The 16,215-nt window shown below is 44.5% G+C and overlaps 1 protein-coding gene across 1 annotated transcript in view; it reads right to left on the reverse strand.

Moving 5' to 3' along the window:
* DEF6 (DEF6 guanine nucleotide exchange factor) overlaps nucleotides 1-16,215 on the reverse strand; it is a 232,305-nt gene that overhangs the window by 72,810 nt on the left and 143,280 nt on the right. Inside the window, exons 6-8 of the mRNA XM_069238802.1 lie at nucleotides 7,787-7,895; nucleotides 4,295-4,593; nucleotides 2,892-3,058 (exon numbers count right to left, since the gene is read on the reverse strand). Coding sequence (XP_069094903.1) covers nucleotides 2,892-3,058; nucleotides 4,295-4,593; nucleotides 7,787-7,895 — 575 coding nt within the window. The remainder of the gene's footprint in view (nucleotides 1-2,891; nucleotides 3,059-4,294; nucleotides 4,594-7,786; nucleotides 7,896-16,215) is intronic.

A 16,215-nucleotide genomic window follows, 5' to 3' on the forward strand; every position in this document is an offset into this window, starting at 1 on the left:
GGTACAAATTACTTATGTAAGTCTTCCACTGCATCCGCGGTCTCTTGTCATATAACTTTTAATCTTTCAAAACTTGAGGCCTGATTTAAATGTGACGGACATTCCATATGCCTTATAACAAGTGCATTATATCCTATTTCACTTGTAATAAGACTGAAGGGATATCAGCTACATTTGTGATGGAGTACGTGCCTGCCAAACTCTATATCAGGCTACTAGAGACGTACAACTGTGGAGTGTCTGAGGAGTATAATAGTACTCCTTTTAACAAACTGTTGACAATCATAGTTATCTACTGTCAGTAACTTCAAAACCCTAGTAGGGCATCTGTTGCAACTTAGTATCCAGTCAATAATTTCCTTAGTAGTCAGTGTGGCCGCACATCCTCCCTCTTAGGCTACCTGCGCAGATCCAGCCATCTATTTCACCACCTACTGTAATTGATTTGTGAATCAGCAGGCTTCATAATTGGTGCAAGTGATTCTAAAGTAGTGCACCTTTTAACCACAAGAAAATTTGTTCAGTATGACAGCCCACCATACTTGGAGTGAACATATAGGACCAGGACCTCCAAATAATGCAATCCCAATTCCCTCGTATCAAAGATTGCTAGGATTATCTTGTCACCTACTTGCTTTATCTGTTTCTTCAAGACAGGAAGACATGCTATTGAGGGGATGGGCCAAAAAAGACAGAATAATGCATGCGCAGTGTGGGCAGCCCCAGAGCTAAGGGAGAAAGCATGTGCTATCCCCTGGCCAGCACCCCCTGTATTTTCTATACCAAGCAAAGACATCAAATCTTACATGGGTAGACTGGTGGAATCACAAACCATGGAGTGTCATCACTCTCACATAGTCTGTGTAAGACAGTGTACATTTTCCGTAATTTTTAATCCGCATTGGCAAACTTAACAGTTCCCTTTATAGGCTTTAGATTTTTCAAGGTTTGGTACCTAATCTACCTCTGTTCCATACGGTTATTCCTATTTACTGAACTATATATTCCTTTCTTCCCTAATTCCCTTCATTCTTCCCTATCTCTGCCATACTTATTACACATATTTTCAAGTTAGGTTTTTAGTTAGCTTATCATCTTTTTTGAGGTTTTTATCTGCTCTTCCTCCAGTATATTCCAATGCATGAAATTCCTAATCCAAGTCTGTCTTTATGCCTTAACCGTTGTCTCAAAATTACTTTATGCCAAATTTGCATGGTATTACATAAAGGAGGTGGGCCCACAAACGTTTGTGGGTGGTGAAGCTGTTGTTTTCCAAAATCAGACTCCGCAGAAGTGATCCTCGTTGCAGAGATTTAGGTCTGGTTTGCTTTTGTAGCAACTCTTCTTTGGTGTCACTGTTTCTATAAAAGGTGATCTCTGCTTCAGGTGACCTGCACAGACCATAGAGACTTCCTCTGGCCTGCGAATAAACTGCTATGACTTAGAGACTAATTCAGTAAACCGTGGGTCAGAGGCTTTGCCGTTTGAGCATTACTTGTGATGAGCATTTCCCTATAGTTAACTTGAATCGATGGTTTGATATTAAAGCACTGGTAGCACCCAGAGGAAATAGTGCTTGAAAATATTTGTTGCCACATTTTGATGACAGAACTATTTTGTTTGCTATGTTGTTGTGATCCTCATTATTACTGCTTTATTGCACTAGGTTTAAATGTAAATATGAAAGTATTTTAAACTAAATAGCCAAGCACTGACCTTTGCCATACTGTACCTTATTTCCTAACCCATGAGCCACTTCATAGATTAAACTCTGACTGCTTGGCCTCTCTACTCTAAAACAGACAAGACACAAATAGAGGCTTGTGGCACATCTAAAGAGTGCATTAGTACCCTAGGACATAGGAGACCTTTAGACAACCACAATACATCACTTTGAAACTGCCTAGAAAATACTGGCCACTCACAATTTAAAGAACAATTACAGACATAGAGAAAGTGTGTACCTATGTGGTAAAGGCTGCCGGGCTGCACATGACATACAGCCTCTTGGGTGGTAACACCTGCACAAAGCTTTGAACACCATATTCTGGTCCAGCCATTAGATAGCAGGATTACCAACAAATTGGAAATGGGTAACAGCCAATACACAGAAATGGCACGTTATGGAGGAGATGAAAGCAAAAGTCTGTAAAAAAGATGTGAGGAATAACTCTGGGGAGCCAACTGAGGCAGGGATGCAGGAAAAGACTAAAAATACAAAGGACTGATGGTAATGGTATTTGGTAACATCCTCAGATGGAACAGATGTGACAAGGAGTTATGCTGGGGTGTAGGATGGTGAAAATGGTGCTGGAGAGCCTCCTATGGGAAGATGATGAGGACTCTCCTTATTGGGTGAGGTAGGGAATAGTCCAGGAGTGATAATCATGGTGGGGGCATTGAAATAATATAGATAGTGATGGAGGTGCACTGTGACGATCAAGGAGTGGGGTACTGGAAAGTTACAGAGAATGATGAAGAAGAACTGTGAAGAACAAGGAGGGGGCACTGGAAAGTCATCCAGAGTGATGGAAGAGCCCTCTGATCATCAAGGAGGGGGCACTGGAAAGTCAGACACTGTGATGGAAGAGCCCTCTGATCATCAAGGTGGGGGCACTGGAAAGTCATCCAGAGTGATGGAAGAGCCCTCTGATCATCAAGGAGGGGGCACTGGAAAGTCAGACACTGTGATGGAGAAGCCCTGTGATGATCTAAGGGGCATTGGATACTTATAGAGGCTAATGGAGAAGCACTGTGATGATCAAGCCGGGGACCATGGGAAAGTTAGAGAGTGGTGCAGACGCACTGTGGAATGGTATTTTGGCTTTTCCATACCAAACTGTGGCCTCAAGAATCATTTACTTGGAAGTTTCTGCAGAACCTGGATGTACCTTGTGTGTTCATATCTCATGGCTTGCTCATCCTGGCGTGCTTTTATTTCCTGGCGCAGTGCATCTTGTAGCTTCTCTTGCATTTCTTCTAGCTCCTTTATCCTTTTACGCTGCCGGTTTGCCTCCTCCTCCTTTAGTGCCATCTCAGCTTTCATGGAGGCTCGCATCTGCAACCAGGAGCAAGAACATGTCAGTGAAGCCAAAACATGACTCTCGCTTATATTCTATTTGTTGTAAGGCAAGGCACATCTAGTGAGATAATACTGCATCCTTCCCCATCCCAGCCTTGGATGATGCAGTGAATTTCTACAGACTCACTGCAAATACTGAGTATGGGTCCCGCATGTGGTCTTGTATAATACACTGTGTACTTATATTATCATGGTGTCCAGTAAAAAAGCTACCATCCCCATCAAATAAAGATGTGTCCCTCCTCTGCAATGACAACGTTGCTCTTCTCTTCACTGAAGGTTTTGCACGTCTCTGCAGAGAGGATATCTGTAGACACTGACATCCTCTTGTGCTATTGTTAGCTCCAATAGCTCCATTGCAGGTTGCACTACCACGCCTATCCTGTGCCTCCAGTGCAGGAGTTGCCATTGTTATCCAGTGCAGAGTAATGTGACTATTCAGTGCACGTGCTGCCTTCATCTTTAGTGTACAGTTAACCTGGCCAATCTTATTTATGTGTTTCCACCTTCTCACCTATTGCAGGTAGCCAGTATACATCCATCTACTTTCCTTCCTGGTGCAGATCACTTCCTTCCCACCAGTGAAGATGATGATCACACCCAGAGGGCAGTTACTTCCTTTTCCTTCAAGTTAGAGGTTGTTTCTCTCCCTTCCTACTCTCCAGTCCACCAGCTGTTCCATTCTTCGGTTCAGGTCTTATGACTACATCCACCTAGTATAGGTGTTGCCAATCCCTTCAGGTCATATGCTTCCATTCCTGTGCAGGTGACCCCCACAACTCACCAGGAGGGGTGTGCTCCCCTTCTAGTGCAAGATCACTCTCCTCGAGTGAAGGGTCTACCCTTTTTCAATGCAAATATTGTGAGCCTCCGGTGCCTATGCTGACTCCCCTCACCATCACATTACAGGTGATGCTCTTTTACAGTGCAGGTGGTGCTACTCCGTCCAGGGTTCTGCCTCTGCCCTTCACTGCAGGTGCTAATCAATGCAATGAGGCACTGCTGCCCCCTGCAGGTAATGCCACTCTGTACAGTGCTTGTTGCGGGCCTCCTCTCTAGTGCAGGTACTGCGTTCCCTTTTAGTGCAGATACTAAGAGGTATTCCTATGCTCTGTATTGTAGGTTTTGGACTGCAGGTATGATTACTCTCTCCAGTGCTAGTGCTCCTCCCGCCTTTGTGCCCTTGGTCTCAGGACACAAATGAAGACTTGCCTGCTCTGCTTCCTGCAGCTGAACTTCTAGGGCTCGCTGCATCTCCTCATGCTGCAGCTGCCGCCTTTTCTCCTCCTCCTGCATGAGCATCTCATTTTGCTGCTGCGCTTCCTTCAGACGCTCAATCTCCTGTTGTTGATACTCCCTCTCTTCCTGCAGCTGCTTCAGCCGCAACCGCTCCTCCTCCTTTACTGCTCGCTGCTGCTCCTTCAGCTCCCTCTGCTCCCGCCGCTTCTGCTTCAAGTCCTTATGGTAGGATCTCTTCCCCTCTTCCTGCAGCCGAATGGCTGTTTGTATGGCTGAAAAGCAAAGCCCAGAACGCAGTTAAGCACCATCAAAGCACCTATGTTGCCACTGTCTCATCAAAGTATTTCTCAGTCACAGTTACCCTTACAGTGTCTATTCTGGCAGGGTCTCTCCCATGACATAGCTTCATGTTACAAGTTTGGTTAACAAATCTCTCACATCTCCTCAAAATATGTTGATGTACCTCTTTATGTATGAAGTGCCCATGATACATGTAATAATGTGTTTCAAATCTCATTTTAAGGTGAGGCAGGATCACAGTAAAAACTTTGTTCATGACTGGTAATTTGAACAAAAGGCACACTCTCTTCGAAAGGTAATATTTTAACCATAACTTCCTGTTTATTCACGCAGTCAACATTCCACTGAACTATTAGTCCATATTTTCCACAACATGCACCATATTTACCATATCAAGCACACTTTCAACTTCAAAAATCCTATCCACATGAACTGTTTCTTCAAAATCACATTCTTCCAAGTCTGCTGCCAACCCCTGCACCACTAACATTCTTCCATATTTCTTAGCCTCCTCAATATGTGCTGTGCACCATTCCTCCACTCACCTTCACTTAACGGTTTCCCCAAAGCATCTTCCAATTGCACTGGTCTCAGAAAAGCATTCAATCCATGTGCATCACCAGGTTTAATGCTGCTGGTTCTCAAGGCCTTGCACTTGTCAAAATGAACTTTCATCTGGGCCTGTTGTGTATCTAGAAATTCCTGCATGTCTTTCTTGCTTGCCTTTAAAGTCCACTGCTTCAATTTATTCCAAAACCACATTAATCCTGGATACAACTGATATCACAACCCTGTTTTTCAAAAGATCAAATGGAATCCTCCCTACATTCATGTCATTTGATGACTGTGGATGAACAGAGCCCAATGTTCACCTTTACAAAGCTTTCTTGACTTTTTTGTTCACCTGTTTCACTTGACCTTAGCCTTGTGTGTGGTACAAAGCTGATTGGAGATGCTGCATGCCACTGCCTCGAAACCTCTTGCATGGTTTCAGACACAAATAAGACCCCATCACCGATCATATTTTGTAGAGAGGAAACAACAGTGACTGAAAAGTTGTCTCCTGAAACCTAACATGCCACCTTTGAGAGTGGGCAGCATAAATTAAAAAGGATTCTGTGTGCAAAATAAACTACTTATATTAGTGTATAATATATATTTAATGACAATACCTGTGTGGGTCCTATAAATTCCAGTTCCAACTTCTGACAAGGGCCATCTGGAACTAGTCTGAACAGTAGGTAACTTGTCACCTAACATGCACTTATACTTCAACCTATCTTCACCTGGCCACCAAGGCATCACCTCAGTTTGTTCCAGGTGCCTGTAATAATCACACGTTCCCTTGTGGTCCAAGGCAATTAGACTGATTTGTGTAGCCAGTGGTGGCTACTATTTGTTCCCTTGTAGAACCCAATCATTTTCCTGAATTTACTCTCCAGTGGAGACTCACCTTTGGTATCTGTTCCCAATCCATCCAGCAGGTTCTAACATACTTAATCTACCAATATGATACTTCAAACTCACTTGCAACTCTTCACTTGATAATAATTTATAGAACCTCTAGATGTCTCCCAAATCCACCAACGCAATTGACACATCACAGCTTCTACCACCAACATGAAGAGATGCATCCTCAAAAATTGGTGAAACTTAATATGCACAAATTTTCCTTCTAGCTGGAATGTGTCCAGGTTTGAAAACACATTACATTGTCAGCTTAGGCAGCCTAGGGACACGTCATTAACCTACCCCATCAATTTATTAATGAAAGACTTATTGCTAATCCTCATTATAAACTCTCATTATAAACTCTCTAACCCAAAGAAATGTCTTACATTTTTTAACAGCCCTAACACACCTATGCAACGTGCGTTCGGGGATTATCTGCTCCCTCAGAAACGCTTAGATACAAAGAGAGACAAACTCTGCATTTTACATTACTTCACTATTTATCAAACATACTGGCCATACACCAATGAATTTTAGATGTAGTGGTGAAGGCTTAAAAACATAAATATCCCAGTAACCCAGTATGTAAAGTATCAGTATCTAGTTCCTATGGGTTTTCCTTTTTAGTGATTCTCTTTATTGTACTTCATTTTTCCACCTGAACTGTCAAGGAAACTCAAAGACACTAAAAGATGACAATCCCCTCCTTACACTAGAGGGTTCTTGGGGATTCTCTCCAGCACTGCAAAAATTGTATTTCTCCTTTTAAACAAAGTCATATTAGATGCAAATTGCTAAGCTCTGTCAACTATGTTAAAAAGATACGATCAAGGTTGCTAGTATAGTCTTGCAATGTATTTGCAGCCGATTAACTGCTCTACAGCTCTGATCTTCTTCTTCTGAGTATGAAAACAAATGGCTACAGATTCTACTACTGAGATCTTGAGAAAAATGTATATGCTCATATGTACAATGTATAAAGGGTCGTATATTGTATTTGATCTTCACATATCCAGATCATGAAATCAGGTGGAATCATGCAAGGCATATCTAGCTCTAAACTGTGTCAATAGGAATTCTGTATTGCAAAATTAAGTTTGGGCAAAAATGTTTTGATGCACACCCATCCTATGTGTCATTGATATGCAGTGGTATCTATTATCACCTTTTGAAGTATCATGGACAATACAGTTCTGTTGGATTTTCGTAAATCAGAAATTCCACGTGGCACCCTCTTCCAAATTCCTTATTAAACAAGGTAACACTTCATAATCTTGTAGCTGGGACAGTTACCGCGTTTTACTTAAACATCTGTGAAGTCATCCAGGTAACTGATACCCCTGCCTCAGGTTGACCCATCTGCTATCCTGCCACCTTCTCTTTATGTGTGCTTTAGAGAGAAAAGAAGATTACCTATGGGAAGCTGTGCAGTGCCAAAGGGTTCTGAAACTATTTTACTTCTTTGCATCATTGTTTTGCTAACCTCGACAGCTAGGAAGGATGTTCTAATAATCAAGAGGAAGGGGGACTGTATGGTTAAGAGTACAAAAATCATGAGGTAAATAATTCATATTACTGCCACATCATCTTGATACCAGTTTGCTGTGCCTATAACTTGCCATCAATTCAATACCGCACCAGTCATGCCAGAACTTCAGTTGCTTTGCCAATACTTTCTGGTCATTCACTGTACCATCTTATTCTGTTTACTACCTGTCATCCACTCTTGCCGCTGCCGCGTGTCCATAGCACTCATCTCATAGGTCCTGGATGGGGTCTTCACACAGAACATGCACCTCTTACCATCACGATCTGGAAGCACCTGGGGTGGTGAGTAATAGGATAAAGAATAAAAATAGGTCATTGATATTGTAAAATGTTGCAAACATCTCATTCTGTGAATGGGGAGAAAGGCTCCAGGAATGTAAGTAGAGTCTATTTATTGCCATACAAGACACATTTTCATGTTTTGCTATAATAATTATTCATTTATTCGAATGTATGATGGAACAACGAATGCTGGAACCACACATGCCTGAACAACGCGGTCGGAACAACGACCGCGTTGTTACCAAAAATGCCTTTACCACGCATGCCTTTACAATGATTTTTCGTTGTAAAAGCATACCTAGTAAAGGCATGTGTGGGAACGGCATGCGTGGTTCTAGCATGCGACCCCCCCCCACCTGTCCTAAGGGCCTGAAGTATCCCACCCCTAATACTAAAACTACCCCAGCCCCCCACCCCTAAAACAAAACTACCCTGGATACCTCCCACCCACCCTGAGCCCTAAGCCCTTCCCCGACCTCACCCACCCGCCCTAAAAACAAAAGACCCCCTAAAAAAAAAACTACCCCGATCCCCCCACCCCCAAAAACCCAAACAACCCGACCCCCACACCCAAAAAACAATCTACTCGACTCCCTTACCCCACCCCCAAAAATACTCACTACCCTGATCCCCTCACCCCCAAAAACGAAACTACTCCGATCCCCCCCAAAAACCTAACTACCCCGACCCCAAAAAACAAACTACCCTCACCCCCAAAAAACACACTACCCCGATCCCCCACCCTCACCCCCAAAAATCAATCTACCCCAACCCCCACCCCCTAAAACACTAACTACCCCAAACCCCATCTCAATAACCAAACTACCCCGACCTCCTCACCCCCAAAAAAACAAACTAACCTGACCCCCACCCCCAAAATCCAAACTACCCCGACCCCACCCTTAAAAACCAAACTGTAGCGATTCCCCACCGCCCACCCCTAAAAACAAAAGTACCCCAACCCCCACCCCAAAACAAAACTCCCCCACCCCTAAAAACAGAACTGACCCATCCCCCCCCGAAAAAAACAAACACCCCGACCTCCCCACCCCAAGCCCTTAATCCAACCCCACAACTAAAAACTAAACCCCAAGTCTGCCCAACAACACTTACCTGACCGCGTCCTCTCCCAATGCACCCTCCCTTTTTCTCTGCCTTAACCACGCATGTACGTTTCAGCACGTGTGTGGTTAAGGCAGAGAAAAAGAGAGTTGCTGTTAACGCAAGTGTGGTTCCGCTTGCATTAACAACATAGGTCGTTGTTCCGGAGTCATCATTCCGGTTGTTCCCCATTGGGAATGTATGAAGGAACAACGAATGCTGGAATCACGCATGCCTGAACAACGCAGTCGGAACAACGACCGCGTTGTTACCACAAATGCCTTTACCAAGCATGCCTTTATAATGCTTTTTCGTTGTAAAAGCATGCCTCGTAAAGGCATGTGTGGGAACGGCATGCATGGTTCTAGCATGCGACCCTGCCACCTGTCCTAAGGCCCAGAAGTACCCCACCCCTAATACTAAAACTACCCGACCCCACACCCCAAAAACAGAACCACCCCAGATACCTCCCACCCACCCTGAGCCCTAAACCCTTCCCCGACCTCACCCACCTGCCCTAAAAACAACCGACCCCCACCCGCCCCTAAAACCAAACTACCCAATACCCCCACCCCCAAAAATAAACTACCCCAACCCCCCACCCCCAAAAACCAAAATACCCTGATCCCCCACCCCCAAAAAACAAACTAGCCCGATCTCCCACCCCCAAAAAACAAACTACCTGATCCCCCACCCCTAAAAACAAAAGTACCTCTTCCCCACCCCAAAACAAAACTACCCCAACCCCCCACCCGCCCCTACAGACTGCCTTGATCCCCCACCCCTAAAAACCAGAACTAACCCGCTCCCCTCACCTCTAAATAAACAAACTACCCCAACCTCCCCCAACCCCAAGCCCTTAATCCACTCCCTCACCCCTAAAAACTTCCCCCAACACTCCTCCAGCCCCACTTACCTGACAGTGTCCCCTCCCGATGCACTCTCCCTTTTTCTCTGCCTTAACCACGCATGTGCATTGTTCAGCACTTGTGTGGTTAAGGCAGAGAAAAAGGGAGTTGTTAACACAAGCGTGGTTCCGCTTGCGTTAACAACGTAGGTCATTGTTCCGGAGTCGTTGTTCCGGATGTTCCCCATTGGATGAGGGTCTGTGGTATCTATTTGTGCTGTGTATACCATGAATTTACTGTTCTATAGTTGATTATATACAGAGGAGACCTACCTGCTTGAGAGAGGAAGCTTGAATAAGAGGGAGGAGATGGGCTAAGCATGTTAGACCAATAGTTCATGGCAGCTGCCATAACCAAATCCATAGCCATTTATAGAGTACCTAATACCAGGGACTATCAATATTCTAGTAAGAAACTACTGGAACCTGTACATGGTTATCATAAAACTGTCCCTTTACCTGGCAACACGTGGATGTTTATTTTGATAAGATATGTTGTGATATGGAATGCTACAGGTTCTACGTGGTCCCAGTAAGAGGTTCGATCCAGAGTGCTACAGTCTTTAGAGGGAGCCAATACAACACGTTGTAATCCATAGCACTTTGATAACCCATCAATGGTTTTTGTACTAGAGAACACAATAGTATTGTCTGACTGCTGCCTTTACGGAGGTATTAACACATTTTGGTCTATCTCAAAATATCTTTCTTGCTTGGGGGGAGAACTTTCTGGTGGATGAAACTAGTACTTTAGGGGGCTGCAACATTCCCTATCCCAGAATTTCACCTTCAGAAATAAAACACAAACAGACTGCCCATGATATTATTCTGACTGTGATTGTCAGACAGCTTAGAAGCTCACTGGATGTAGAACAGATCTGGATTACTGTAGTCTGCGGGTGACCTGAACTTTATCCAGAAGCTGCTATTCCACCAGCAGACAGAACTGCCATGGATTTCCTGCAACAAATTGCCTGACCTAATGCTATCAGTCTGCCTCCTCCTCTTCCTTTACCTTGATAAAGGGTTTACTTCTTTCCCACCTGAATGCGGGTCTCTTGTAGGTTTTGTGGGCACAGATATGGTTGGAATCTAAAAAATGTAAAGTCGCTATAGACTTAGCAGTCAAGCTGGCCAAATGTCTAAAAATGGTTTTGACATCAAATGTTTTCATTCATTTTTTTGTCTAATGGCACAAATCTGAATTCCTGGGCCACGAGCACCACCAGATGGTAATTTTTTATGAACCAGTTTTAGGTGTTGATTGATCAGATCAATTGAGTTTTTTACTGAGTAATGGGAGATTTTCAAGCTTTGTCCACAAATATAAAAGGAATGGCAACACAGTAAACTGCTCAAAGAGAAAGTGTAGAGTAACCTGCCAATCACTTAATCCAACCTCTTCCCTTATCTATCAAAAGATATGCACATCGTTCAGCGAGAACTATGACCGAAGGAAAAATGTATTAGAAGTTGTATTTTTAGCTAAGGGTGAATGAAGACTACAGACTATGGGGCAGATTGATAGTTTGGCGGATGGAGTTTACTGCAATAGGATGGCTGAAGACAATACCTCTGCCATTGCGTGGGACCTCTGCCCACTAAAACTAGAGTTGTCAACCGCCATTCCGATAACTCTTTATATCGACAGGCACCACCAACATGGTGGTTCCAGTCAATGTAGGGAAAGTTTGACAATGGTGCCATCATTCATGACAACAGGCCATCAAACTTTACAAAAGTTTTTTGTTTTTTCAACAAAAAAACTCCGAAAGCTCGAGTTTGTTTATGAAAAACAAAGAAAATGATAGCTCTCACAACTTGGGAGTTTTCTTCCACGGTACGGTGGTCATTATTGTTTTTTCCTAACCCTTACTATAAGGGTTTTCCTGGCAGTGGGGAACAGGATAAAAAAAACTTTACACCATGCATCCTAAATATGGCAGAGGGTGTAAATTCTTTCCTCCGACAGCCCATATTCCATTGGGTCGTTGGGGGAAGTATTCAATCAACTGAGCAAAACGGGCTTTGCCAATGGAATATTTACAGTCTAAATTAGATAAGCAGACAGGGTTTGGCAGAAAGGATAGTCCATCATGTTTGCAAAAGAGTACCGTGTCTGCCAAACTTTAAATGAGGCCCTAAGCATCAGCTGTATGGCATCTGAGATCAGACTATCGAAGGACCAATCTAATGAAGAAGAGCACTAACTAGAGGTTCCTCTGAGAATTTTGTTACAGACATTTTATCATGATATGACAAGTTACTGTACTTCAAGCAGTGGCAATCTCCGTCTGGAGTACCTCTTTTTCTCTTCAGCAGAACAATTAGAAGTGCATGCATGATTGCTGTAACTACAGGTTCAGGACATCTCATTTTGTGCCTGTGCATGTTAGTGCACAACACATTGTTATAACACAGCATTAATAGGCCAAAAACGGTCACACTTAGTGTTTCAATTAAACGCTTTCCGCAAGCATTAAAATCTAAAACTGAGGCAAAATCTAAAAAAATCTACAAAAATGAAAGCCAGTAATTCAGCCTCCTAGTCTCTAAACTGCATGTAATGTGTAGCTTCAGGAGTACTCCAGGGAGCAAAACCTCTGAGAAGTGTTACTGGCCCGGAGGCTTTCTGTTCACAATATCTCACACATTGACAGTCTTTGCTTTCGACCCTGGATAGCACCCTGCTGCCTTTTGGTTAGGTTTGTACTATATAAATACATACATACATACATACATACATACATACATACATACCTCCAAAGTACGTTCTTCCACTATTAAGTCCTAGCTTCTGACTTCCTAAATAATTTGATTGCATCATCCAATATCCTGTATCTTTCATCCTCTGTTTCTCATAATCACTGTGTCAGGTAGTGAAGATAAATGACTCCTTCTTGCACCTTGTAATAGTAATCTTTAGATCAATACCACTTCATATCTTATTTAACTTAGGTCTTGAATGTCTTCAGGACTTCTTTGAAACACTAGGCCTTTTTACCATCAAACTGCAGTTGATATATAAGGATTAATAATATCTTAATTAATCGAAGCCTCCCATTTTAAAATACAAAACTGGATTACCGGATCGAAACTTCAAGTGAATCAGAACAAAACAAAATTCCTTATACCCAGCACTGACCCCAAATACAGCACAGCAAAAGTGGTTTACACACCTTACAGAAGCAGATCTTTGTTGTGAGCTGACACAAAATGCCAAATCTCTGGACAACAAATTAAACTTAAGTGCCCATATACAGCCATTGGTAAGTGTTGCTCAGCACCAACCAAGTCCCATTAAACTGAACAAAATGCATAAACTACAATTTTCTAGACAGTGAGGCGACAGCTTCAGGCACAATGGCTGAATGGGACACTTTTAAAGTAGTCTTCAGGGAGGCCTGTCTGAAAACAGTGTATGGAGTACGCAAGGGCCCGAGTGAGGAAGTATTGATGACAGAGGACTGCACTGGACAGCTAGAAAGGGCCTGTCTCACTTGCCCCAATAAGCATGCGCTCCTCCTCACCATGCGAAAAGACAATAGAGCAGTATTGGACAGGCTGTCTAATTTTGATTACAAGGCTTCTTTGCAGTGCCAGGACGAACACGATAATACTGGCCACCTACTGGCATGGTTGTTGCGCTCAGAGACCCTCCCACCTCGCCACCCGATTGCAGCACTCCCCCGTCGAACAGGTCGGATGGTCAACACCCAAACAGAGATCAACTTTCCGTTTAGGCTGTATTACAGGGGCCTGTATGCAGAATCAGCAGAGGGGGAACCTGAGAGGATTTCCACTTACCTGCAATGGATCCGTACTTTCATGGTTAAACCCCTACAGCACCAAGAGCTAGATAGCCCACTTACTTTGGAGGAAGCTCAAGAAGCAATAAAACAGATAGCCTGTGGGAAGGTGCCAGGTACTGATGGGTTCCCCATCATATTTTATTCTATGCCCCATCATATTCTACGCCCTTTACCGCACCCAGTTGGCTCCTTGTTTACTAAAAGTATACAAGATTGTGGTAGCCAGCGGGACTTTGCCAACCTCCATGAGGGAAACAGTCATTATTGTTCTCCCTAAACTGGGGCATGATCCTCTAAACATGAAGTGCTACTGCTCACTGTCCCTATTGAATCTTAGCTAAAAGATCCTTAGTAAAGTCCTGGCCAACTGCCTGACAGCAGTGGTTTCCTCCTTGGTGCATCTAGAAAATGGTTTTATACCTACACACAACACGTTTGTTAATTTACGACGGTTGTTCCACACCATGGGCTGGGCAGAGCGCACAAGGACGTCGGGTGGAGCTGCATCCCTTTACGTAGACAAGGTGTTTGACACCCTGGGGCTGCTGTATCTCATGATGGTCCTGATGCGTATGGGATTCGGACAGCCCTTCATGAGATGGGTGGTACTGCTGTATTCGGGACCGGTCCCCCGACTGCGCATAGGAGATGTGGTGTCCAATCAGTTCCCCGTGGCTAGAGGCACTAGGCAGGGATGCCCCCATCCCCATTACTGTTTGCCCTAACGGTGGAACCCTTGGCATGCCTAATGCAAGACTGTACGCCACAGTGGGGCCTTGTGCTGTTGGGATGCCTCCAGATTAAATCATTACACACGGACGACGCACTGATTTATCTTAAGGCAGACCCTTTTGTGTTACTAGAAACAATGACAGCGTTGGACAACTTTGGGAGACTGTCGGGACTCCATATTAACTGGGATAACTCCTGCCTGTTCCCTTTGACCCTAAACTCTGAGGACCAAAGGTAGGTACTACCGCACATGGGGCTGGCCTGGCAGTTTGACACCTTTAAATACCTAGGAGTTCAGGTCTAGCACGATACACATGACCTTATGGAGGGGAACCTGGGCAAGGCAGTAGCTTTGATCCGTCGTTCGCTTCTTTTCTGGACTGGGCTGCCACTGTCACCATTGTGCAGAATTAAAAATGCTGGTCCTGCCTCGGTTGCTTTATTTCTCCGCAGCCCTTCCATTCATTATAAGAAAGGCCTTCTTTACCATCTATGGAGTGTTCTTACGAGCCCGGTATGGGGTACCAGCCGGTGGCAGGTAGCACTTACAAAACTATTTGCCCTAGATGAGGGAGGCCTTGGTGCCCCCGATTACGAACTCTGTTACGCTGCGGCCCAGCTGCACTGGTCAATGAGATGGTAAGCGAGCGCACCGTCCTTCGAACACACGGCAATTACAGATGAGCTATTGCGTCGATCCCTTTTAAATAGGCTTTTGGATGCTCCTCCTCCTAGACACTCGAATGGTGTGCTCTTACGTACTGCCTTGCATGTTTGGAAGCGTATCGTCTTCGAGTCTGATGACTCACGCTCCACGCCATATGCTCTTAGTCTATTGATATGGGCGATGCATGAACGTGCGGGAATACGGAGGGTGTTCCGCACATGGGTGTGGGTTGAAACGAGGATCAAGCTTTGGGTGGACGTGGTCACGAAGGAGGGACATTTGGCACCCTAATGGGGCAGGATCAGTTCCTCCGGTACTCGGCAATCAAGGATGTGATGCAGAGAATTTGGTCTGACTGGGTGCGGCCCAGTATACGGGTGCCCTGGAGGCATTTTTGATGGGAAGGAACTGCACAAAGGCCATCACACGCCTGTTATGTGACATTACTGCGTCGGCCCACTGGAGAGATCGTAGAGCTACGGGACTGGTGGAACATAGTGCTCGAAGTAGTTATCCCAGGTAAACAATGGAATCAGTGTCTCCAATCGGTCAGGTAAATGACACGCAGTGCATGGTTCCACCACATTCAATTTCACTATCTACACTATGCATACCTCACCTCACAGAAGATAGGCAGAATGTTCCTGGGTGCCTGTGGTGCATGTCCCCGGTGTTGTGCAGCGGGTATGATTTCCGACCCAAGGTGTGGATGTGTGTGGTGTTGCGCCCCTTTGAGTACAGGTCACATAAGTTATCTCGGGAATGATGAGCTGCTTGTTTCTGCTAGATCCTGACCGGTGCCTGTATGATGTGGGGTATATCACCAAACGATCGAAGGGGCTGATACAGTTCCAGAATCTTGCACTGATACTGGCTACACTCTGCATCACCATGGCCTGGAAATTGGTCACAGCACCTTCACTGCGTTGTTGGCAGACAAACATGCATAAATGGATGCCGGACGAGTTAGCGGTCCATAGCTGGCTATGTATGAGAGGTGATGGGGAGGACCCTCTGGCGGACTGGGATACTTATATAAAGAAATTTGAGGCACACTCAGATGACCATCCACCATGAGAACCCCCACGTTGGC

Source organism: Pleurodeles waltl, chromosome 6 (assembly GCF_031143425.1).
Source record: "Pleurodeles waltl isolate 20211129_DDA chromosome 6, aPleWal1.hap1.20221129, whole genome shotgun sequence".
Classification (NCBI taxonomy): Eukaryota; Metazoa; Chordata; class Amphibia; order Caudata; family Salamandridae; genus Pleurodeles; species Pleurodeles waltl.